Genomic DNA, 26,355 nt, shown 5'->3' on the forward strand with positions numbered 1-26,355 from the left:
GATAATTTAGCCCTGCAAACAAAGATACCTGTAACTCTGGTTTCTCCTTGCAAACAGGGGATGTCATCATCGCGCTCCTGGTTAACTCCATCTCTTGAGGACTACGAACAGAAAACAGCACGGTTAACAGCTGAAGCGCTTCATCGACGCGGGCGCCTCCTTAAAAAGCCATGCAAGCCGGCACATCATTCTCACAAGTGGATTCTGACATGTAGTCTAAGACGCTTTCATGACGGGTAAGAGAAGAGTCAGCAACACGGACCCAGCCCGGAATAAAATGTCCTAGCTGAACAGTAGCACCTGCCTATCAATATCTGCAACTATTAAACAAGTGCGAGACTCTTCCACAGGCTGGAAAAAAGTAGCTGCTGCCAAGCAGACTCGCTTGGTGATGGCAGTCTTACAACCTGCCACACTAGGAGAGAACCTTTAACTACAGCACATTTCTATTTGAACATCACTTATGTACCCATCACATCTGATGTAATGAGCTGCCCCCTCTTCTTGAACGTGGAGCTATTGGGTTGCTTATAGCTTATGCCATGGTATCAGTGCAGTGATAGGATGAATTTCTCTCTTCCTGCCATGTTTTTCATACCCAGGTTAATCAAACTCACTCGTGTTGACGCAGGGGCACAAGAAAAGGCTGACGCCTCCTGAAACATCTGTGATGCTAAAACTGTGCAGGAAGCAGGAGTCGTCGTCACATTTTCCTGGGTTGCCCAAAGTGAGGCTGTGGCTGCACCATGAGCCCGTGGTTGCAAACCCCCCCCCCCCCCCCAGAGTGCCTCCAGGGCGGGGGGGGCCTCTCTGGGGGAATGCTCGGACGGACGGATGGCCACAGCCGATATCGCCCTGCTCCTGGCATCATGCATCGAGGGGGGGACCAATAATCTGCTTTTTCAGCTTCGCACGATGCATCGCCGCGTCGCCTCGTGCCGACGAAGCAGAAGCCCTGGCTTTCATCGGGTGGAAGGAGTTAGACGACTGTCTGTCTCCTTAGCCCTTATCAGGGTTTTGACTTCGATGACGATAGACGCTCCCTTGAGGTCAATGCACCGCCAGCGTCTTGTGCAACTCTAGAGCTTTTCAATAGTGACATCAATGGATTGGTTTGACTTGACCCAAAAAGAGGGAGAGTCTCCATGAGCTCTAAAACAGGTCCAACGGCCTCTGGAGGTCATCTTACAGAAAGAACTATGCACGCAGACATCAAGCACATCCCCCAGGCAAACGGTGTGGATCTGTGGCCGACATCATGCGGCTCCACTTGGGGAACTTGCTGAAGCTGCTGGTCTTCAGTTCCTTCTGGGATAGCAGGCAAAAAAAATAGCCACCGTGAAACCAGAGGAAATCAATGGTGGACAAAACAACAAGAGCCGATCCTTGGACCACTAAGCTGCAAGCAGAGCTGAGCGAAAAAACAAAGAAACCTAAATGGAGAAAAAAAAAACCTACCTAGAAAATAAAAGGATAGGGACCCAAGATAAAGGCAGCTGTGACCTCAAAAACTAAATTTTACTTAAAAAAAAAAAAAAATACAACAAAGAAATTTTGTTCCCCTCCATGGAGCTGACAGAAAAAACACAGTTGGCTTCATGGAAAAGCTGTAACCAAGAGGAACCCAGTGTGCACTCCTGCACATGCTCAGTGGAGCATTTTCTGAAAGGATACAGAGCTTGCGCACAGCTCCGACCTGGAGGCCCCTGGCTCTAGGCACCGTGCGTGAGGACCCCTGGATCCTGCTCGTCCTCGGAGAGAAAACAACTCAGCCGAGCCCTAAAGTGACAGCAGCAGCAGCCAATCCTCCACTTCCTTTCTCCTTCAATAGAGCAAGAAGAAGCTGAAATGCAGCTGGCAGGAAATCCCCGTCCCCTAAGCTTGGAAGCTTTCTAGGAAAGCTCTAGAAGAATCCTCTGAGTCACCCGAGTATCAGAGGAGAATTTTACTGCTCTCCTAAGTCAATGCCGCAATTTAAAATGTACTTATGTAAGCTCTTCCTGTGAAATTATTTACATTTTACTTCACTTTTTTTTTTTTTTTTTAAAGTCTCATAAGTCAAATAAAGTAACAAAAAGTTTAGATATCAATAAAATACTGGATTTTGATTCATGGATGGCCCAGGAGAACTCCCTCACAAGTCCAGTTTCCAGGCGAAGCAAACTACGAAAATGAACCCTTTCCTCAGGAAATATCTCCTGAATATTCATTGTGACTGTTCTGAAAACTGAACCGGCGGGGGGGGGGGGGGATTCCCAATGGCAAGATACAGACCTACGTCCCCCCAAAAATAGCAACTGTGTCCACATGGTCGCCAGAAAGCCTCGAACTTACCCTTCTAAAGGACGAGCTCTCCAAGGAGTGGGAGTTGTATTTCGGCGAGGAGGCCGCAGCCATACTGGAAGCGCTGAGGAGAAACCAAAGAAAGGAAGTTGAAACGTCAGCTCGCAAAGTGAAGCCCAAAGCTCCCCCCACGGGGGTTTCAGTACTGCTAAATCCCCGCTCCCGCTTCCTGAAAATGCAGCTTGGAACCTAAAGCAGACACGGCGCAGGATAAGGAGACAGGGCCGCCACTAGGCCGGGCCACGGGAAGAGAGAGCCGGGGCAGAGGGGGCTTCTCTCTCTCTCTCTCTCTCCCAATCCCTCGCTAACAAGCCTCCCCCCCACAGCACGGTCCCCCACCCCAATCTGATTCGTTTCTCTCCCTCTCTCCACCTGGCTGTGAAGTAGCCCAGGTCAGAGACTCAGCTAGCCCTGCGGTGGCTACGTTAGGCTAGCCCAGTGGCTCAGGTGGAAGGTGCCATGTCCTATGACGCAGGCCCGCAGTTTGATCCACTCCATGGATGGGGTGGTACCGTTCACAGCCACTGGGAGGGGAGGGGAGGAAATGATGGTGACTGCTTAAGGGTGACCCCTTTTTAACTAGATTCACGGCTCAGGATCCCAGCAGCAGCTCTGGCCCCCAAACCCAGGATTGTCACTGCAGTGACCAGAGAAGGTATTTTGCCCTTCCGGAAGAGTAAATGAATTCAAAAAGGCATAATGTAAACACGGTGGATCCCTAAAGGCTGGAAACGGGTACATGGGGGTAAATCTGCACGGAGCAGCAGTTACTATCCTTGTCCAAATTAGCTTTCATGCTTGTGACGCAACTGCAACATCGCACTCTGCTTCGGTGGGGGGAGAGGAATTGGATTCAGACAACGGCTATAGCTAGGCCCCAACCTTTATGGTCCGGCGTACTGATATGCAGACATTAAGGAAAAAGCGCAGGACTCCTTCTGTGGCCAAGTCCAAAAGCAAAGCACATTCAAGCAGCACTGTCTGAATTATCAAGAAGGCTGCTCACCCCGCAAAAATGTTGCCAGCAGTAATCTGGTTATGGGCTTAACAGTTGCTCAGTTCTGATTGTACATATTACTACTCTTAATATAAGGCTAGGGGGTAACCTGCACAGAGCGGCAGTTACTGCCCTTAACAGAGACATGGAGGTAACCTGCACAGAGCGGCAGTTACTACCCTTAACAGAATACATGGAGGTAACCTGCACAGAGCGGCAGTTACTACCCTTAACAGAATACATGGAGGTAACCTGCACAGAGCGGCAGTTACTACCCTTAACAGAATACATGGAGGTAACCTGCACAGAGCGGCAGTTACTACCCTTAACAGAATACATGGAGGTAACCTGCACAGAGCGGCAGTTACTACCCTTAACAGAAACATGGGGGTAACCTGCACAGAGCGGCAGTTACTACCCTTAACAGAATACATGGAGGTAACCTGCACAGAGCGGCAGTTACTACCCTTAACAGAATACATGGGGGTAACCTGCACAGAGCGGCAGTTGCTGCCCTTAACAAACACATGGAGGTAACCTGCACAGAGCGGCAGTTACTGCCCTTAACAGACACATGGGGGTAACCTGCACGGAGCGGCAGTTACTGCCCTTAACAGACACATGGGGGTAACCTGCACGGAGCGGCAGTTACTGCCCTTAACAGACACATGGGGGTAACCTGCACGGAGCGGCAGTTACTGCCCTTAACAGACACATGGGGGTAACCTGCACGGAGCGGCAGTTACTGCCCTTAACAGACACATGGGGGTAACCTGCACGGAGTGGCAGTTACTGCCCTTAACAGACACATGGGTAACCTGTACAGAGCGGCAGTTACTGCCCTTAACAGACACATGGGGGTAACCTGCACAGAGCGGCAGTTACTACCCTTAACAAACACATGGGGGTAACCTGCACAGAGCGGCAGTTACTACCCTTAACAGACACATGGGGGTAACCAGCACGGAGTGGCAGTTACTGCCCTTAACAGACACATGGGAGTAACCTGCACGGAGCGGCAGTTACTGCCCTTAACAGACACATGGGAGTAACCTGCACGGAGCGGCAGTTACTGCCCTTAACAGACACATGGGGGTAACCTGCACGGAGCGGCAGTTACTACCCTTAACAGACACATGGGGTAACCTGCAGAGAGCAGCAGTTACTGCCCTTAATAGAAACATGGGGTAACCTGCACAGAGCGGCAGTTACTGCCCTTAACAGAATACATGGGGGTAACCTGCACAGAGCGGCAGTTATTTCCATAAGAAACTTGCTGGTCAGATTGGATAGACCATTTGGTCTTTTTCTGCCATCATTCCTATGAATATAAAGGTGGGGCTATTGCAGGACATCTCAGGTGTTCGTAGGCAGCAGAGTCATCGTTTAGAAGTGTTTGAAACACCTCCTACTTAGTCACTCCCAAGTAGGAGGAGGAACATGTGTACAGGCCATGCACTCGTTCCACTGGTACATAAACACAGCACAAAGAGTCAACACTAGGAAAACCAGGGTCATGGGCATAATAAAAAGGTTCACACCTTGTAATGCCACCAAAAGTAAAAAAAATAAATGCACATTGTGACAAAAGACAAAGGCAATAAACCGTCTGACTAAGGCAGCAAAAGATCTAAGCAAAGGGCCACATCTGACAGTTAAAAGAGCTGGGGGAGAGGTTGTTTCTGGCCATTTCAGTGACTCAAAATGCAGGGGAAAGAGGGAGGCAGCATTCAGGACTCCTAGAGATGTGGCAGATTATTTCTAGGAAGCTGGCAGCGCTGCCACCTCCTGGGGACTCCTACCACCTGCTTCCCCATTTTCTCAGGGAGTGGGAAGGTTCACGAGTGACCGAGGGGGTGCGTTTGGGGCACACACTCATCTGCGGCAGCCCCAGCTTGGACCCCCAGATCCTTTGCAACGCACTGCTAAGCGATTGGGCCAGCCCCCCAAAAATCTCATTTGAAATGGTCTTTGGCTAGAGTACATCATTTGCCCATTTGTTAAAATGGGCAATTAAAGAGGAAATGGGCAATTAAAGAGGAAATGGCAGATGAAATTTAATGTGGATAAGTGCAGGTGATGCATATAGGGAAAAATAACCCATGCTATAATTACACGATGTTGGGTTCCATATTAGGTGCTACAACCCAAGAAAGAGATCTAGGTGTCATAGTGGATAACACATTGAAATCGTCGGTTCAGTGTGCTGCGGCAGTCAAAAAAGCAAACAGAATGTTGGGAATTATTAGAAAAGGAATGATGAATAAAACGGAAAATGTCATAATGCCTCTGTATCACTCCATGGTGAGACCGCACCTTGAATACTGTGTACAATTCTGGTCGCCGCATCTCAAAAAAGATATAATTGCGATGGAGAAGGTACAGAGAAGGGCTACCAAAATGATAAGGGGAATGGAACAACTCCCCTATGAGGAAAGACTAAAGAGGTTAGGACTTTTCAGCTTGGAGAAGAGACGACTGAGGGGGGATATGATAGAGGTGTTTAAAATCATGAGAGGTCTAGAACGGGTAGATGTGAATCGGTTATTTACTCTTTCGGATAGTAGAAGGACTAGGGGACACTCCATGAAGTTAGCATGGGGCACATTTAAAACTAATCGGAGAAAGTTCTTTTTTACTCAACGCACAATTAAACTCTGGAATTTGTTGCCAGAGAATGTGGTTCGTGCAGTTAGTATAGCTGTGTTTAAAAAAGGATTGGATAAGTTCTTGGAGGAGAAGTCCATTACCTGCTATTAAGTTCACTTAGAGAATAGCCACTGCCATTAGCAATGGTTACATGGAATAGACTTAGTTTTTGGGTACTTGCCAGGTTCTTATGGCCTGGATTGGCCACTGTTGGAAACAGGATGCTGGGCTTGATGGACCCTTGGTCTGACCCAGTATGGCATTTTCTTATGTTCTTATGAAAAAAATATCCAGATTTTGAGTGATAAAACGCTCATCGTGCCGCGCATACCAGAAGTCCAGCAATGCACCACTTCGAGTGGCAAGTGGTCTTGAGAGCCAGTTGTTAACGGTAGCTTTTACCTCCCGATGAATCTTTTAAATGCGATTATCCTTATTCAAACGAATCGGTGGATAGGAGTTATTTAGTTTTTTTGCAGTGGAAGAGGTATGCCAGATGAGTTGCTAGTAAATCAGCCGCTCTAGGCAGCCGACACCGAATATCACTCTACCAGTTGCTTAGATCAGAGGTCCCCAAACTATGGCCGGAGGCCACCTCTGACCCATGGCCAAATTGTATCTGATAAAAGGAAGAGCGGGGTTAGATGTGGCTTGCAGGTTGAGCCACAGAAGCTCACTGAGCTGCTCGCATACAAACTATCAATCACGGCACCTTCAGCAACGGCAGACGTTGTGAGTGGCGCGGCCCATCTCCGTTGATCTTGCGATGTGTAAGATCAGTAGCCAAGGGGGAAGTTTGACCTGCAAATTCTGCGCGTCCTCAAGATGCCGGGATTGGTAGTTTGCATCCCGAGTGAGCAAAGGGGCTGGTGGGTCCCAACCTGACAAGCAGAAGAGAACCAACGGCAGGGGTGGTGACGAACACACGAATGCTCGCTGGGTTTCTCAAACCCCCCACTGGCAGATGCCTAGGTAAGAAGGGAAGGAATGAGAGAAAGGGATGGGGAGAGTAAGAGAATGGGGAGTGAAGAAGGAGACAAAGGAAGTCAAGACAGAGTGTGAGGAATAAGAAGAGAGGGGAAAGGGGAGAGAGAGAGAAAAGGAAAGGAGAAAGGGGAGGGTCATGCAATCCCTGGGAGGAAGGAGTCTCAGCCATAGCTCAGTGGTAACACCCTTAGCAGGGACTTGGGTGTCATGTTAGCCAGGTTCTCGTGTCTCGCCTCAACCCGAGCACTGTCACTGTGCTGACTGGGCCGAGCTGGGAGGGAGGGAAAATCTCCAGGTGGTTCAGAAGGAAGTCCCATGGTGCCATAGCCCAACCGAAGTGGGAGCCAAAAAGAAGTGGTTTTCATATTTTCAGGGCAGATTAGCGATGCGCAAGAACAAGGTTACTCCAGCATGGGAAGGCATCATCTGAAGAAAGCAACCACAGGTAAGAAGCCTAAATCTGCTGCTTCAGTCCCAGAATTCACCAGTTTGCCTATCTCCATCTCTCCCTAAAACACCTGACCTCTCCCCTCCTGCACCTTGAATTTAAGCCAGGTGAGAGGTTTCCGAGGAAGCCCCTTTTTTACTGTTCTCGTGCTAGTGGGAGCTGGTATGACTGGTCGGCAGGACAGTGGTAGTCCGGAGGCATTCCAGAGCAAATGTTCTACAGGATTCAAACATCTCTCTCAGCTCTGAAATACAATGGGGAACCTCCTAATGGCATTCAGAATCGCTTAAAAACAGCAATAGAAGCACACTCAGATACGATATTAATACCTGCTACCACTTATCTCCTTGATTAACTCAATTGATGCTTGAGAGAGAGAGAGATGCACAGAGATAAGAGAGAGCAAAACTCAATATTCTAGCAAGGCTTTCTTCTGACTACAATTGTTAGGAGGCGTTAGGCTCTAATTTTACAACATGCCGGATTAGATCTATAGTTAAGTTTATTACTGATGGGACACCTTGCTTTGTCTATGCATGTAAAACAAGTCAGAAAATTCTGCATTATCATAATCGCAAAACTGTCTGATATAATTTGTTAATTTTCTTTCACATTTAGGTCCTAGGCTGAAAAAAACAAAACAAAACACACATCTGTATGTCTTGGTCTCAGCTAAAAACATAGCCATCTTCAGCCCCTAACTACGGAGCAGTAAGCGGTAAATGCTCAGCCCAAGACGCAGTGTGAACTGCCATATGCACGACTCCCATTAGTGTTAATGGGATTGGTTTGTCTTCTAGTTCCCAGCAAAAACACACAAGAAATGTATGCTGAGCATAAGAAAATGGATATTGCTTATCATCCAAATTAAAATTAGCAGCATGGTAGATTGTCATTAACTTGATGTCACAACAGGGAACCTTTAGAGAGAAGATGCAAGATTTCAAACATAAAATTGCAATGAATCTATGGATCTTCATAATTCTAATATTCACGCGGGGGCCCTTTCAAAACGTCACCTACCAGTTGGCACAGATTCCTTGGTCATCTTATCCAGAGGCCAGAAATTATGACTACTGTGCTATAAATAATCGCACAATACATACCTAATCTAATATACACGTGTACATGCACAGATTATGGTGAACTTGAAAAAACAAAAAAAAAACGAGTTCTAAAAAGTACAAATGCAAAGAATTTCCAGCAATCCTAATAACATCAGTTTCATAAAAACGTTGAATACTGGATAAAAAAAAAACACCTCATTCAAAAGCAATCTCTTGAAATGGCATGGATAATTATAGGATTTATAGCCTTAAGACTGGAATATACTTTAATGCAAAGGATTTGCTCATAGGCCACGGCAGGGAACTTGTTGTTGGCCCCAGGATTCTAATTATCAATATGGCTACCCTTGTGCTTTATAACTGCATCAGTAAATCTGTAGGGATCCCAAAAAAAAAAGCAGATAAGGACCATAAGGCTTGTCTGCCTTTTGCAATGCCATAGACTCCCAGCTCATCTTTGGTTTTTCTTTCACAAGCAAGCACAGAAAACCCAATCCCAGGCCCTCTCTGAAAACTGTTTCATGCATCCATCACTCCTTGCATGAAGTAATCGTTTCTAATGTTATTCCCGAGTCTCACGTGTTCTAGAACTTCTTTTCCTCATACCCTCCCACCCTCTCGCCTTTCCTTAGGGTATGCAAACTTTGGTTCTTAGGTCTCAGATCCGAGGGCTTCTGGTGCAGCCTCTGCCTCTCTCTGGACCACCAGAGCCGTCCACAAAATGTACTGACCATTTCAGAAAGAGCCCAACCTCTGCAATATCCCTCCATGAACTATATTTTCTAAACATGTATTGGTCTGGGGTAGTCCGGCTCTTGTTAATGTTTTTTTTGCTGACGGGTCAAAGATTTGCAAATAGAAGCAGCAGGAAGTCTTCACCCAAAGGACAAAAATCTATGGTTTGCTGTTTCTAATCTGAATCTTATTTTTAATAGACCCTTCCACTGCTCCTCCTCTGGTCATTGCAGTCTGGAGGCGGGCTGCCGTGCGCCAGGCGTCACCTGTAATGATGAGCAGAGCTCCCCCCACAGCATCCCCAGGAGCTACGAGGACCCTGGCAATAGCGATGGACAAGGCTGCCATGGAGCACCGGGCCGGTTACTACATCAAGGGCTGCAAACTGCTGCTCGTTTTTGGTTAAAACTGTTTCTTTTTTTGACTTGGGAGTTTCTCTTTTTTTAATTCATGTAAAGCAGAATCACTTCATGCTGCTGATGTAGATTCAGAGGCCTCCTTTGCTTGACGTGACTCAGGTCTGGCACATGGGCCTGGTTTATTTTTTTCTTTGTATTTTGTATGATGTTTTTTTTGGCGGTGGATTAGGGAATGTAATTTGTTTCTCTCTTAACTGTAGCAATCTTGGGTAATTCTTTTCTATGGTGGACTTTTTATGACATGAAGTGGAAGCTCTTTGATTTTTTTTTTTTTTGGGGGGGGGGGGGTGTTGTCTGTCATTTCTTTTTTGTTTTGTTTTTTTTAAGGCAAGTTGTTTGTCATCTTACGCTAAATAATATTTCAATAAAAAGAAAATAAAAGCAAACCAAAGGGAAATCGTTGTTTGCAGTAGGATGCGGGGGGTGAGCGGGGTCCCAGATAAATTCTTCAGAGCCATCCCTACTCCCTTATCCTAATAAACCTAATCTTTTTGCACTTGTGTTTCTGGCTGATTTCACTGTCTGGGGCCCATTCTTATTGCTGCCACTGGAATGGGTGCGCTGTATAGCCAGATCTGTTCTGGGCAGGAAGGTATGAATTATCCCAATGATGCCCATTCTGAATTCATGGAACTAGGCCACAGACACCTTTCAAGGGCAGAGCTCTAAACTGATGCGGCTGTTTAAGTGGAGGAGTAGAAACTTGAGCATTTATCTTCTGGCAAAAAAAAAAAAACACAATTCTGCTCATGTTTTCTTCATTTGAAGCCTGAACCATTCACTCGGTGGAAAATCTCCAGTTGCAAGCACAATTTCTTTTGGGGAGCTGAATTGGTGGAGGTCACCCATAACTGAAAAGACATGTTGCGGAGAATCCAGAGGTAAGAAAGAAGGATCTGATAAGGTCTCTACCCAAAGTGGTAGGCAACCACAGTTTGTTCGCTGCAGGAAGAGAAAAAGTAATCTCTTCCTTGCCTTTAAGGCTCCCTCCAGTATGTCAGCTCCATAGGCGAGAGCAAAAAAAAAAAAAAAATCTGACAATGCCCATATACAGTGGCAATTATACACACACGCACACACCAATGGCAACAGATTTTGCCAAAGCGAGTTCTCCATCAGCAACCGACCCAGTAGATGCCCCTGCTAGCGCAAACAAGCCCTTCTGCAACCAGGGCAAGGGTAACATTGAGCCAGCATGCAGCACCGTGCTTCCCCTAGGGCTGGCAAGCTCTACCCCCATGCATATCCAACCGACAGGACCCGATACCCCTAGCCTCCCGCATCTTCCCATTCCCAGAACCAAGGACAGCGCCACACTGAGCCAGCGTGCAGCACCGTGCTTCCCCTAGGGCTGGCAAGCTCTACCACCATGCATATCCAACCGACAGGACCCGATACCCCCAGCCTCCCGCATCTTCCCATTCCCAGAACCAAGGACAGCGCCACACTGAGCCAGCGTGCAGCACCGTGCTTCCCCTAGGGCTGGCAAGCTCTACCACCATGCATATCCAACCGACAGGACCCGATACCCCCAGCCTCCCGCATCTTCCCACTCCCAGAACCAAGGACAGCGCCACACTGAGCCAGCGTGCAGCACCGTGCTTCCCCTAGGGCTGGCAAGCTCTACCACCATGCATATCCAACCGACAGGACCCGATACCCCTAGCCTCCCGCATCTTCCCATTCCCAGAGCCAAGGACAGCGCCACACTGAGCCAGCGTGCAGCACCGTGCTTCCCCTAGGGCTGGCAAGCTCTACCACCATGCATATCCAACCGACAGGACCCGATACCCCCAGCCTCCCGCATCTTCCCATTCCCAGAGCCAAGGACAGCGCCACACTGAGCCAGCGTGCAGCACCGTGCTTCCCCTAGGGCTGGGCAAGCTCTACCACCATGCATATCCAACCGACAGGACCCGATACCCCCAGCCTCCCGCATCTTCCCATTCCCAGAACCAAGGACAGCGCCACACTGAGCCAGCGTGCAGCACCGTGCTTCCCCTAGGGCTGGCAAGCTCTACCACCATGCATATCCAACCGACAGGACCCGATACCCCCAGCCTCCCGCATCTTCCCACTCCCAGAACCAAGGACAGCGTCACACTGAGCCAGCGTGCAGCACCGTGCTTCCCCTAGGGCTGGCAAGCTCTACCACCATGCATATCCAACCGACAGGACCCGATACCCCCAGCCTCCCGCATCTTCCCACTCCCAGAACCAAGGACAGCGCCACACTGAGCCAGCGTGCAGCACCGTGCTTCCCCTAGGGCTGGCAAGCTCTACCACCATGCATATCCAACAGGACCCGATACCCCCAGCCTCCCGCATCTTCCCACTCCCAGAACCAAGGACAGCGCCACACTGAGCCAGCGTGCAGCACCGTGCTTCCCCTAGGGCTGGCAAGCTCTACCACCATGCATATCCAACCGACAGCACCCGATACCCCCAGCCTCCCGCATCTTCCCACTCCCAGAATCAAGGACAGCGCCACACTGAGCCAGCGTGCAGCACCGTGCTTCCCCTAGGGCTGGGCAAGCTCTACCACCATGCATATCCAACCGACAGGACCCGATACCCCCACCCTCCCGCATCTTCCCATTCCCAGAACCAAGGACAAACGCCACACTCCATTGGCACAGGAGGGCGTGTTGGCAGCTGGGAAGGCACGCTTACCCATGAAGAAAAAATAGGGAGTGTGAGGACAGGAGTATTTCACAAATGTACAGCATTCATCATCCTATTGGATGCTCTGTCATCTTTTGGGTTTTAAAAAAGAAAAAAAAACACACAACACATGAACAAAATACATGGCACAAAGGCTGGGAAGCCATTTTAACCTTTGGTCATGGTCTGGCTCTGGGGCTCCTTTTGCGACAAGAGTCGTTTGTGATATTCTGAAGACGATGGCCTGCTTACAAAACTTTCAGTTGGATCATATGGTATCAAATGTCAAGCGATGAACCTGTTCTGCCTCAAGCAAGATACAAATCAGTCTGACTTCACTATGGTGATGTTGAGCAAGGTTGCTAAGCCACCACACAACAACACAACATTTAAAAACAAAAAAAATTGCCCAAGAAGGCAGGCATTCCAGGCCCTGAAGGATCAAGCTGGAAACGTTCGGGCTGCTTGGGTGATAGAGATGGGCAGAGCATGGCCTCGGCTCGACTGTCACAGAGGGGGAACCTCCCAGCTAGGCTGGGACCACAGTGGGAACCACAAACCTGAAAGAGAACCAGTGGAAAAGCAGTCACACACCTCTGACTCATCCCCTGTACCAATCTCCACGGTCTGAATAGAGAGCCGTGCTGCCACGCACACAGCCAGTCGGGCGGATTTCCCTTTTCTAAGGCCACTTTGTGAGTCCGCCCTGTACAGGGCAGGGCTGTTTTAGTGGATATGGGAATGGCTCTCAGGAGAGAGAGGCCAATAGTCACTCTCTGCAGAAATCTGAACAGAAGAGGATAGCAAAGGACAGCATCCAAGGCAACTCAGATTAGGAGAGGCAGTGTGGACAAGTTGGGTGTGCCACCCATTCACCCTCGGCAGGTTACTGGCGGGGCAACCAGCAAGATAGGCAGCAGGACTCCAGTCTTTTAAAGTTACTCTAATGGAGACCCGCAAAACATTTCAGAGCAAATTACTATCCCATCAACCTGTCTCCATCACATTCTCTCCCTGCATAGCCCCTCCTCATTACTCCCCCCACCCCCACTACCAAATCCATCCCTACCATTCGCAATGCCGCTCCTAGGGCAGTCCCTACCACTTTCTTTGTCCCTCCTCCAGCACATCCCTACCACTCTCTCCCCACTTCCCCCAATTATATCTTCCCTCACTTCCCAGCAGTCACCTCTCCCTTCCTGCACGGCCCAGTGCGGTGCCCCTTCATTCCAGGATATGTGCTCGTGCGTGTGGCGTGACACCACGTGCACGTTTCCCAGAATGGCCGGCACCTGGTAGAATTGCATAGGAAAAATGTCACCACCAGGGATGGATGCCTTGAGAGCTGGAATATCCCACAATGAATAGGAGCAAGATATAGCTGCAGATGTTTGCTCTAAGCAGCAGACTAATCTACTTTTTTTAAACCAGAGCCATTTGTGACTTCAAGTCCCAGAACCGGGCATCTGTGGCCAAAACCAAGTGTTCTTTGAAGTTTAAGAATACTTTTAAATCAAGCACCGCAGACAGCAAGGGACAATGGGTAGCTGGGGTGAGAGCAAACATGAGCTTGTAAGAAAAAAATGAAGGCAAGCATGTACTGATCTCACCAGCGGGAAATGCATATTCATGCACAAGGCTTATCTGCAAACTCACAAAAGGACACAGGCATCATCTCTCCAGATGCTCAAAAAAAAAAAAAAGAAAGCTCAAGTAGCTATTTTATGACTCATCATGACAACAAAACTTTATCCATACATAACAAGCATTTCCCACCTTTGGTTTATTTGCCAGTGACTTGATTCACTTATTGGTTACAGGAGGAAAGGCAGATGCAGTCTGCTTCTTTCTGCTTCCATCTGCCATCCCCTCCGTTAGGTGATGATGTAGGATCCAAACTGCTCAGTGTGCACCTCTTGAATGAATGCAAGCCACGTCTATAAAATCCTAAATCTGTTCAGGTGACGGTCTATTTCCTCCTCTTTGCGTGAGGCCTTCAACCATAACAGAATCAAACACAACAGCTGCCCTAAGTAGTCAGGGAAGATTTTTCTGTAAAGCTGCTGCCTAATTCACAGGCGGTCACTTGGGGTGACCGATGGAACCGGAGAGAGATAGCTGGATGGAACGTTTCACTAACTGCACTCAGAGCAACAAATCCATTTAGTTTGGAAATGGACCAAAGCACGTGATCTGTCTTGGATCTGATCCTAAGCAATGAAGTGGAGAACCAAACTTTCAAAAGGTAAATATGCAAAGACAAAAGGGAGAGACGGCATGTAATTAAATATCCCAAATGGGGAAAGCAAAGGTCGAAAAGTGCATCCAATATAGTATCTAGTGAAAAGGTTAGTTTTTATTCCATTATAAGGGTCATTAAAATTTGAAGAAATACAGCTCACAGATGTCTGGCCCTCGACACTTACATGTTTCGCAAGTAGTGCTTCATCGGGAGGGACAGAGCACTAAAATAAAAACAAAAGCAATGCATATGTAGACAGAGTGAAGTAAAAGCTACTCCAAATGAGTTAAGAACAGGATACATAAATGTAGAGCTTAAATTCAAAATAAGCATACCAATTCTTGAATCAATAAGGCTTAAAAAGCAAGTCAGCCAAACACAGAATGACACAATGAACAGAACAATCCAAATACAAAAGACAAATATACGTTAGAAAAGAGTGCCAAAAAGTCACATGATCAAAGCCACCAATGGGACAAACAGAAAAACTAGCCAAAGACCAGAAAAACAAAATTGACACAAAAGACAAACAAGAAGATTAATACCAAGAATCAAAAACAAGATTGACACAAAATTAATATCAAGAATAAAAATTGTTATGATTTTGGGTAGATGTGAACCCTTGGGTTGAGATGAGCATTGTCTCCGCCCACAGGGAGGAGCCCTGTGAGCCTCACCAGCAACAGGCATGATCTCAGCAGCGTATGACAAGGCTATAGTTAGAGACTATTAAGAGGAGAGAAAGTAGAACCCGCGAAGCGGGATTATTAGTAAACACAGTACTTGAACAAGAAGGTATATCAATAGGATACCACAGCTGATGATACGGTAGTGGCCCACAGTGCGGGGTATGCCGATATGTTCCCTCCGTAGGTATGAACATAAGAACATAAGAAAATGCCATTCTGGGTCAGACCAAGTGTCCATCAAGCCCAGCATCCTGTTTCCAACAGTGGCCAATCCAGGCCATAAGAACCTGGCAAGTACCCAAAAACTAAGTCTATTCCATGTAACCATTGCTAATGGCAGTGGCTATTCTCTAAGTGAACTTAATAGCAGGTAATGGACTTCTCCTCCAAGAACTTATCCAATCCTTTTTTAAACACAGCTATACTAACTGCACTAACCACATCCTCTGGCAACAAATTCCAGAGTTTAATTGTGCGTTGAGTAAAAAAGAACTTTCTCCGATTAGTTTTAAATGTGCCCCATGCTAACTTCATGGAGTGCCCCCTAGTCTTTCTACTATCCGAAAGAGTAAATAACCGATTCACATCTAACCATTCTAGACCTCTCATGATTTTAAACACCTCTATCATATCCCCCCTCAGTCGTCTCTTCTCCAAGCTGAAAAGTCCTAACCTCTTTAGTCTTTCCTCATAGGGGAGCTGTTCCATTCCCCTTATCATTTTGGTAGCCCTTCTCTGTACCTTCTCCATCGCAATTATATCTTTTTTGAGATGCGGCGACCAGAATTGTACACAGTATTCAAGGTGTGGTCTCACCATGGAGCGATACAGAGGCATTATGACATTTTCTGTTTTATTCACCATTCCCTTTCTAATAATTCCCAACATTCTGTTTGCTTTCTTGACTGCCGCAGCACACTGTACCAACGATTTCAATGTGTTATCCACTATGACACCTAGATCTCTTTCTTGGGTTGTAGCTCCTAATATGGAACCCAACATTATGTAATTATAGCATGGGTTATTTTTCCCTATATGCATCACTTTGCACTTATCCACATTAAATTTCATCTGCCATTTGGATGCCCAATTTTCCAGACTCACAAGTATGGATGATCTCAGGGGTGCAGCTCCGGTAGTGGCCCGTAGAGAGGGGTACGCAGAGGATGAGAAGACTGAGATGTAGAACCCAGAACGGGAAGCTGTATTATGGATATCCAGTAGCTCAGGCTATACAGTAATAGGCTTCACCGAAGCAGGAGCAGTAGTGGCTCGGGGTACGGGGTAACTCGCAGGAAGGCTTCAGTGCATGCTTGACTCAGAAGTCTGAGAAGTACTCACAGATGAAGGTCCACGAGAAGTTCAACTGTAGAACAGGAGAGTTCCCAGGGTAGAAAGGCCCTCCGAGGAGCGGATAGCAGAGAACGAGGATGGGCCCCCGAGGAGCGGGTACCCAAAGCATCCAATTACTCAGAGGGAAGTCTGGAACAGGAACTCCAGTGGAGAGTGGATTCAGCAATGATTAAACTCCTTGCTAACTCGTCGGTGTAGAGGGCTGGTCGGCTTAAGTACAGCATCATGTTGACGTCATCCGGAGGGGACGCCCCCGAGGTTCCACTAGACGAGAGGTCTGGCACCGGAGCAGAGAGCAGGCCCTTGAGGAGCAAGTACCTGATTCCAGTGAAGCAGTACTGTGGAGAGAGATGGTCTCTGTACTCACTGATGGTGACTGTAAGTTAGTTCTTCCAAGTAGAAGGGTAAAGGTTGCAGGCAGCAACACAGGGAACATGGGCCCTCGAGAAGCGAGTACCGGTTTCCTGATAGCACCTAAAAGAAGCAGAGAGGCCCCCGAGGAGCGGGCGCCCCGTTAGAAACCCCGAAGGGTAGTAAGATTTCCAGTTAGAGCTGGAGTGGCAGAGTAGCTTAGGAACGGAGAGCGAATCCCATCCGTACGAATTCCATTGCTAACTCAACGAGCTAGCAAATGCAGTAGGCAGATACACCCTGGAGTCTTGACGTCAGAACAGGGGGACGCCCCTGAGGTTCGCGCCAACGTGGAAATAAAGATGAGGGCGGCATGCGCACGCACGCCCTAGAGGTACCTTGAAGGAGAATGGCGGGAGGCAGCACCAAAGCCGCTCCGGGGACACCAGGGAGGTCAGCAAGCAGATGCCACGGTGGCCATCAGTCCAAGGGGAGCGGGAAGAGCCGCAAGTAAAGAGAGGTAGGCGGGGCGAAGCCGCCGAAGACTAACGGACGCAACAAAGGAGAACTCAAACCTGCAGTTCATGCTGGACAACCAAAGAATTGACAGGATCTGGAGGCTTTTTGCCAGGAGGAATGGGCAGCTTTACCCCATGAGAAATTAAAGGGCCTCGTTCACACCTATCACACAAGACTGCAAGCCGGCACTGATGCAAAAGGGGGCAAATGCACGATATTAAGAACTAAGGGTGTGCAAACTTCTGAACAGGACCATTTTATTATTTTCCTTATTGCTATGCTTCGTTTAAATTATTGTGCTATTCTGTGATGCATGTTTAATTTGAAATGCATTAAAAATAACGGACATGTTTTATCCGCTCACTCAGGTTTTCCTAAAATGCTGCACATCTAACAAATTCTGCCAGGGGGATGTAAACTTAAGAACACAACAACTGCATATGTGTGTGTGTGCATTGCATGCATATATCTATACATATTTATACGAACACATATATGTGCAGTATATGTATTTACCAAATATTTCAGTCTTATAAAATTAATACAATTTTCAATGAAAAATCATTAAAAGTAGAAAAATTACAATTTCATAAGGAATTATTAACGTCCTATTTGAACCTTGCACAAACTATGCTACCATATTCCATTTTGTATGTTAGAAAAGCATTTTCCCAGTAGTGACCTGAATAAGTTGTGACTGAACTTACTATATGATGAAACAGAATTAAGAAGTACAGCCACTGAATCTCTGAATACTTCTGCTGAATTTAGCAGGGAAAAAGTCATGCCTTCTCTACACGCTGGAGAGCCAGATGAGACTGGAGCTACTGACGGAAAATGGAGGGACCTCTAAGAAAGAAGCAAATCTCCCCAAATGCCAATCAGAGCACGAGTTACAAATTTCTTTGTTAGGAAACGAACAATGAATACTGATGCAGTTTTCTTCTACCACTACTAGGTGACAGCATAACAAGTAAAAGTCTGCGTAAAGGGAACACTGGAAATACAAAACAGCAATATAAAAACTTTACTGTGAAGATAACGCTCCTAGTTAAGGGTCTCCCCAATCAGAATTCACTTTACATGCTGTACAGGTTCTCCATTTCAGTCAGAGATCAGTCTTAACTCCTAGCGAAGAATGTATATTTAAGATCTTAACCAAAAGGCTCAATTTAAAAAGGGTGGCATAAGTGAGCTACAAGAACGTGAGCACTCTCGACTTCTGTAGTACCCATATTGTTAATATGGGAACCGGAGCAAAACTTAAAAAGAAAAAAGACATAAAACCAAGCTAAGTCTAGCGGCAACAAAACCTTTATGCTAGAAATGTATAAAAAGTAAGAGCAAAAAAAAAAAAGAGACCAGTATGGTTTTCAAAAGGCTTAGCTACTAAGGAAAGGGCAAAAGGATTAGTATTTGTATACACGGGATCACAGTTGGCGGGATATGCAAGTATATCTGAAAAAGCAAGGACAACATTCAGAATAGCAACATATATAAGAAGGGAAGAAAATATTTAATGTAGTAAAGCAAGGAAACAAGATCTTAGCAAAACAGAGAAAGTAAAACGATGTAATAGAAAGACAGAAGGGACGTGGGAAAAAGCAGAAATACTGAACAAGTATTTTTAGCAGTTGATACAAAGAGAGGATAGTGAGGAACCACAGGTAAGTGACCGAATTAGCAGGGAAGAATGGTAGACTCCGAGTACATATGGACAGAGTCTGCAGATAACTAGTAAAACCGAAAGTGGAGAAGGCCGAGGATACAACCTTGTTCAATCTCATGCTAGTGGTACAAGTGGTTCCAAAGGAATGACAACAGGCAGCTACGACCACCATCCAAGAAAGGAATCTACTTAAAGGTGGGCAAACCATGCAACAAGGCAGTAGGGAGAGCAAAGAGAATGCTAGGGTTCTGAGAGAGGTATAAATCAGCAAAATAAAAGACGGGGTAATACGTCTGTACAAATCACTGGCGACATCGTACAGCCAGTGCCGAAGAATGCATTTCTGGAGGGATATAACACCGAAAGCAAAGGTTTACCACGACGGAAGATATACTTGTATATCCCTCCAACTGTGATCCCGTGTATACAAATACTAATTCTTTTGCCTTTTCCTTAGTAGCTAAGCCTTTTGAAAACCATACTGGTCTTCTTTTTTTTTTTACAATAACTCCCAGGAGATCATACTTAAGGCCTTAAATGTAAACCTTGTGCGGGAGTGAGCAAGAGATGACAGACATCTAAATACCTGAAGATTCAAACACACAGGAGGCAGGGGTCATGATCTTAGCACCAGCAGGTACCATTACTCCTGTCCTGTCTATCCCTTCTGGTCTCACTACTGGGTTGACCGTACTTGGGTGTGGACTGTCATTTCAGGCAAGACTGGGTTCGTTTGTGGTATCTTACCCCGACGTTACTGGCTCCTCCTCCTTACCAGCTCGCTCTGCCCCTCCCCCACTCTCCCTTTAAGAAGTGGCATCAGACACCGGGTGTGCGCATGCGTTGCGTGCACAAAGGAGCGCGGCAGATTAGCGTGCTCTTTCGTCCCGCTCCTTCGTGCGCGCCCGGGTTGGTCTTGATAGCCTTCTAGTTTTGCCGGCCTTTAGCTCCTGGGATAGTTTTAGTTTCGTTAGCGAGGTGATTTTTATCTTATGGTATGTAATGGCTTTGGAAGAATGCATTCCGGTTTTGTGGGAGAAGGGGCGTTATGCAGGGCATTCCATCGAGACATAGTTGCCCCAGGACTGGGAGAATGTTTCTTTTCAAAAATATAAGTTTGCTGGTTTCCCATATTTACTTTATTTGATAAAACACAGGCTACTAGGAAAAAGACCATGATCTTTTCTGATTTACTATGTGATGACAAACCTGACATATCACTGAAACGGGTTACAGGAGGTAGATTCTGTCCCTCTAAAGCAGTTAAGGGTTCCAGGCTAGGCTGGTTTTTCTCAGGTGAGATCAGGCTCTAAGAAGGGAGGTGGTCTTTTATTGTGTACCGGTGGAGAAAACATATGGTTTGGAAGTATTAGCTATTCATAATTCAGTTTGGGGCATTTGCTTGGTGTATTGCTCGTCCTTCAGTAATAGATTCACGATTCTCTTTTAGAGCAGATCTAAAACATGTTATTGTGTTGGGTGATTTTCATTTACATTCTGACAAATGTTTGGGACTCCTTTTTAACCAGTATGTCTACTTTAGGTTGCTCACAGGTGATGAGTCCTCCAACTCAACCTAGGGCATGCTCGATTTAATTTTTGTGTAACAGTTTATCTTTTTACTCATTCTTTACGTTGCTCAGAAGTCTCCTGGACTGATCATTTTTTAATTAAATTACATACTTTGTTGTCTTCGAGACCGAAGTATGACCGATTATCCTTCAAAACGTTATATAAAAGACCGTATTGTATGGTTGATAAGTTGAAGGAGATTTGGATTCCACAATTACATTCTTTGGAAATTAGTGGCAGAGTTTGCTGTGCAGGATTAGGATGACTCTCTTATCAAAGCCTTAGATCAGACTGAACCGATTACGGAAATGTCCGGAGCGAGACGACATATTGCATCTTGGTTCTCTCTGGACTTGCGTGATAAGAAGCATTCTCTCTGGCAAACAGAATGTCGTTGGTGTAATACCAAAGATGAGGAACATAAAATAAGTTATCTGATTTTATTAAAAAGAGTAAAGAAGAAGTACCGATTTGTTAAAAAAGGCATATTTTTCTAAAATTCAGGCTTGTCCGAATGATGCTAAAGAATTATTTGTCATTGTTCGGTCCCTGACTGCCCCTTTCAAACCCAATGCATATCAAAGTCCACCATTTAGACCAAATACTATTGGTCAATTTTTTATTGACAAAATTCAGACTGCTGTTTCTGTTGCCTGCATCTGTTGGAATGTCATCTGATGTGGAGGCTTATGTTCCCTCAACATGGGAATCATTTGAGTTTGTTTCAGCTGAAGAAATAAAAACAATTATTTTGAATTTACGAAGCATCTTTTGTTCCTCAGCTAAATCCTTTACTGCCTCTTTGAAGGTGTTGAAAGGGGAATTTGTTTCTTACGTTGCATCATTGGTAAACTGTTCTTTGATAGAAGGCCAAGTTCCTGTTTCCCTGAAATTGGCCACTGTGCGGCCATATTTAAAGAAACCAGGTTTGGATAGTTCAGTTGTGAGCAATTATCGTCTTTTAATCTAACCTGCTGTTCTTGGCTAAAATCTTAGAAAAGTCCGCCTTAACACAGATGACTCCGCATTTGACAAATAATTCTCTTCTCAATGACTTTCAATATGGATTCAGGATGGCACATAACACTTAAAACTATTATCCCTTACTGACCATAAGAACATAAGAAAATGCCATACTGGGTCAGACCAAGGGTTCATCAAACCCAGCATCCTGTTTCCAACAGTGGCCAATCCAGGCCATAAGAACCTGGCAAGTACCCAAAAACTAAGTCTAAGACCAGGTTCAGAAGAGATTTTCTGCAAAGTCTGGCTCTTTTTTTTGTCACAATTGACCCGACTTCTGCATTTGATATGGTTGAACATTTCTTAATAGAGCATTTGAAGCAATTTGGAATTACAGCTGGTGTTCTGAAGCGGTTTGTATCTTTTTTATCCGGTTGTTCACAAAAACAATAGTTCTACAATCTTGTGATTCAAAAGATTTTCTTCTGTTGCTACTTCTCTAGTGTCTGCCTTATCTGCAGCTTTATTTCATATCTTTGTCTCTCCACTCTGCAAGTTGCTGGTTACTTGGGGGTCAGTTATTGGGCATATGCGGATGATTTTCAATTTCTGGTGACAGTGCCTTCTTCAACTGACGAGTCCTTGCAGAAGGCAGTTTCTTGTTTATAGTCAAAGAATGGGAGAATGTGGTTGATTTTAAATTTAAGACTGAAGTTTTATACTTTGCCAAGTCTTCATTTGCACAGTCTCCAGGTTCTTTACTTTGAGGGTACTTCAATGCAAATATTAAATCAAACACGTAATTTAGAGGTCATTTTAGACTCGTCATTGTCTTATATCCCTCAAATTAGAAATGTTATAAAGGGATCATATTTTGAGTTATGAAGGTTGTGGCATGATTTTAGAACTATAATACATGCACTAGTCATTTCTACAGTGGACTATTGCAGTGGCTTATATATTGGACTGCTGCAACCTACCCTGCAGGCATTACAAGCAGTGCAATATGAAGCGACAGCACATTACACCCGTGCCGCGGGATCTGCTCTGGCTGCCAGTCAAATACAGGAACATGTTTGAAATGCTATTACTAGTAAATAAAGCTTTGCGAGGATGAGCACCTAAATATTTTTCATCTGTTTTATCTTTCTACCAGCCACAAAGTCCTTTAAGACTGGAGTCTCTGCTGTTACTTGATATTCCTTCATTTAAACAATTTAGATTGAATGAAATCAGGTTCCAGTTGTTTTATATTATGGGTCCCGTTTGGGGGAATGCTCTACCATTTGAGCTACATGCAGAAGATACTCTGCTGAGATTTAGAAAGTTATTAAAAGCTAATTTTATTCTCTCCTGCATTTGAGAGTGTCCACAGTTAAAACTGGCTACAAGATGGTCTTTTTTGGACTTGTTTTAAAGTGTTTTTATATTTGTGTTGGTTTGTTTTTTTTTTATCTGGAAATGATTTTTTGCTTACATTATGTTTATTATTGTCTTGACAAGGCTTGTTAAATGTGTGATAATTTTATTATGAATGTTTGTCCTTTCTTAGAAGTGTTGATACAGCGGTTTATAAACTTTATAAATAAAAGGAAGAATGAAAAAGGTGGAGAATATATGAAATGGGGGGGGGGGGGGGGGGGAAACAAAACAAGGCAACATGGAACAAGTTCATAGAATCTTTAATAATAGGAATGCAAGAAGTGATCAAGGGTTTGGAGTACCGTAATAGGTGGGAAAAATGGTTAGATTAGATGAGTTCGTCCATCTTTATCACGCGGGTAGAAAAGTATTTTGAAAATCTGGAAGGCAGTCAAAACATTTTGGAGGCTGTTGCTGTTTTGCTTAGAATTTATTTTTATTGCTTGGATTTGTATTTTGTTTTCATCTACTGCTGCTTTTTCCCTCCTCTCCAATACGCTACATAAGAACATAAGAAATTGCCATGCTGGGTCAGACCAAGGCTCCATCAAGCCCAGCATCCTGTTTCCAACAGAGGCCAAACCAGGCCACAAGAACCTGGCAATTACCCAAACACTAAGAAGATCCCATGCTACTGATGCAATTAATAGCAGTGGCTATTCCCTAACAGGCCAATACAGTAAGGACGCAGAAGAAAGAGTGCGGTAGTGCCGGGCGCACCCTCGTTTGCCGCACGCACAGTCCAGATCACATACCGCTCGATACAGTATTTAAATGGCATGCAAATGCAAGCCGCGTCCATGAAGCACAATCCATTTTACTGTATAGAGCGCGATACAGCACCTATACAGTATCCTGGGTGCGCTGGTACCTGTCATTTCAAATGTCAGGTACCAGGAAGTGGATACAGGAGAAGGGCTGGTGCAGTTTGTTTTGTTGTCCTGTGCAAATGATTGCTTCACTGCCTGACCCCCTCACTCCCCGGGACAAGACCTTTAGAGGAGCCAGGATCGGGCAAACTTTCCCTCAGCCCCCGCTCACCTGCCCTGGTCGCGTCCATGGGTGCCGTCTCCTGTGCGGGCGCGCTGACAGCTCCGGAGCAGCCCCAGTGCTCCCTCCCCTCCTCCCGGGGGCAGCCGGCGGCGAGAGTGGCTTCAGCAGTCCAGGGCGGTTCGGGCGCTCCCCATGCGAGGCGGCTTCCAGCAACCCTCGCCAGCGAAGGTGCATGAGCGCATGCCGTGACCTCGGACGTCCAGCCGGGCGCTCAGGTCACGGCATGCGCTCATGCACCTTCGCCGGCGGGGGCTGCTGAAGCCGCTCTCGCCGCCGGCTGCCCCCGGGAAGAGGGGAGAGAGGACTGGGCTGCTCCGGAGCTGTCAGTGTGCCCGCATGGGAGACCGGCACCCATGGATGTGACCAGGGCAGGTGAGCGGGAGCTGGGGGAAAGTTTGCCCAATCCTGGCTCCTCTAAAGGTCTTGTCCCAGGGGTGAGGGGGTCAGGCAGTGAAGCAATCATTTGCATGCGCTCATGCACCTTCGCCAGCGGGGGCTGCTGGAAGTCGCCTCACATGGAGAGCGCCCGATCCGCCCCGGGCTGCTGAAGCCTCACAGGAAAGTTTGCCCATGAAATTTCGTCTCTCTCTGCTGGGGCTTGCCTGATGCTCCACACTAACGCAGGGGTAAGGGTAGGCGGTAAATTAGCAGGTTAAACACTCGGCAAAACTGCAGGTTAAAAAGGCGATTATCGGGGCGCACGTTACTGTATCGGAGGGAATAGCTAATCCAATCGTTTACATATCAGATACATGCCGTGGGCGGAAAGGGTTACCCGTTGATTTCAAGAAGCGGTAAGGATGGGTTAAAAGGGATAGTGAATCGCGGGTTGGACTTACGCGGCCAAATTGTGGGTACAAAGAGGGTTAGAAACAGGGTAACCGCGGCCGCGCTTTACTGTATCGGCCTGTACGTAAACTTGATTCATAGCAGTTAATGGACTTCTCCTCCAAGAACTTATCCAAACCTTTTTTAAACCCAGCTACACTAATTGCACTAACCACATCCTCGTTGAGTAAAAAAGAACTTTCTCCGATTAGTCTTAAATGTGCTACTTGCTAACTGCATGGAGTGCCCCCTGGTCCTTCTGTTATCTGAGATAGTAAATAACCAATTTACTTCTACTCGTTCAAGACCTCTCATGATCTTAAACACCTCTATCATATCCCCCCTCAGCCGCCTCTTCTCCAAGCTGAACAGCCCTAACCTCTTTAGTCTTTCCTCATGGGGGAGCTGTTCCATTCCCCTTATCATTTTGGTCGCCCTTCTCTGTACTTTCTCCATCGCAACTATAGCTTTTTTGAGATGCGGCGACCAGAAAGTCCATTTTGGGTCTTTTCCTCCTCATCTTCTCTCCTGGTAGACAAGGATAGTTTGGGCCATAGGGGTTCTTTTTGGACATCTCCCACAGCAGCAACAGAGGCTCCTCCTGGACCTAGGCCAGCTGGAGGTACCAGGGGCCTTTTTTTTTTTTTTTTTAGGCACCTGGGTTTTTTCCCCCCCAGACTGCAATTTCTGTTTTTCTATAACTCAACACCCCTTAGGGTTAGGAAAGGAAACATAATTCAGACACAAACACAGTGGTTTTCACTTCCAGTCCTTGAGAGTCAGGGTTTCAGGATATCCCTACTGAGCATGCTTGCGACAGATCCGCGTGCAAATCTATTGCATGTTTTTTCCATTAAAGATATCCTGTAAACCAGACCAGTTTGTGGCTCATGAGGACTGGAAGTGAATACCGCCAATTAGGGGGCAACCCGAAATATAAGACGAGTTCAAGAAATAGAGTGCCATGTTGGGAGATCTTTCCAGGCAGCCTGTGACAGCAGCAACTCAGAACCCTTATCAGACAACCATAGGCACCCGAGACGTTGCTGCTTCAGGACACTCCTACCGTGTACGTGTCAGCTTCCAATCCTAATGAACACTGTGACATAACCTTAAATATGAGGGCACTAACAAGTCAATACTGAACCTATGACAATAATCATTTTTAAAATGCACACACGGCACCTCCCCTCTCACACAAAAAAAAACCCCACCCACAACTTGTGTCTCTGTTGCACACAAAATCAATCCCTCTCTCTCATATCCTTCCTACCATACATAAACAGTCTTCCCATCTCTCTCAATCACAGGTACATTTAGGAACTGTGAAGAATGCCTTAGGAAATTGTGTTCTCCGCGGAGCACATCTTTACAGTTTTCTTTTA

General features: G+C 46.2%; 1 protein-coding gene across 1 annotated transcript in view; it reads right to left on the bottom strand.

Moving 5' to 3' along the window:
* The window catches only part of MTM1 (myotubularin 1), a 148,121-nt gene that overhangs the window by 109,713 nt on the left and 12,053 nt on the right, over window positions 1-26,355 (bottom strand). The window contains exons 2-3 of the mRNA XM_029607737.1: window positions 2,335-2,407; window positions 29-101 (exon numbers count right to left, since the gene is read on the bottom strand). Coding sequence (XP_029463597.1) covers window positions 29-101; window positions 2,335-2,407 — 146 coding nt within the window. The remainder of the gene's footprint in view (window positions 1-28; window positions 102-2,334; window positions 2,408-26,355) is intronic.

The sequence above is a fragment of the Rhinatrema bivittatum genome, chromosome 6, assembly GCF_901001135.1.
Source record: "Rhinatrema bivittatum chromosome 6, aRhiBiv1.1, whole genome shotgun sequence".
Lineage (NCBI taxonomy): Eukaryota > Metazoa > Chordata > Amphibia > Gymnophiona > Rhinatrematidae > Rhinatrema > Rhinatrema bivittatum.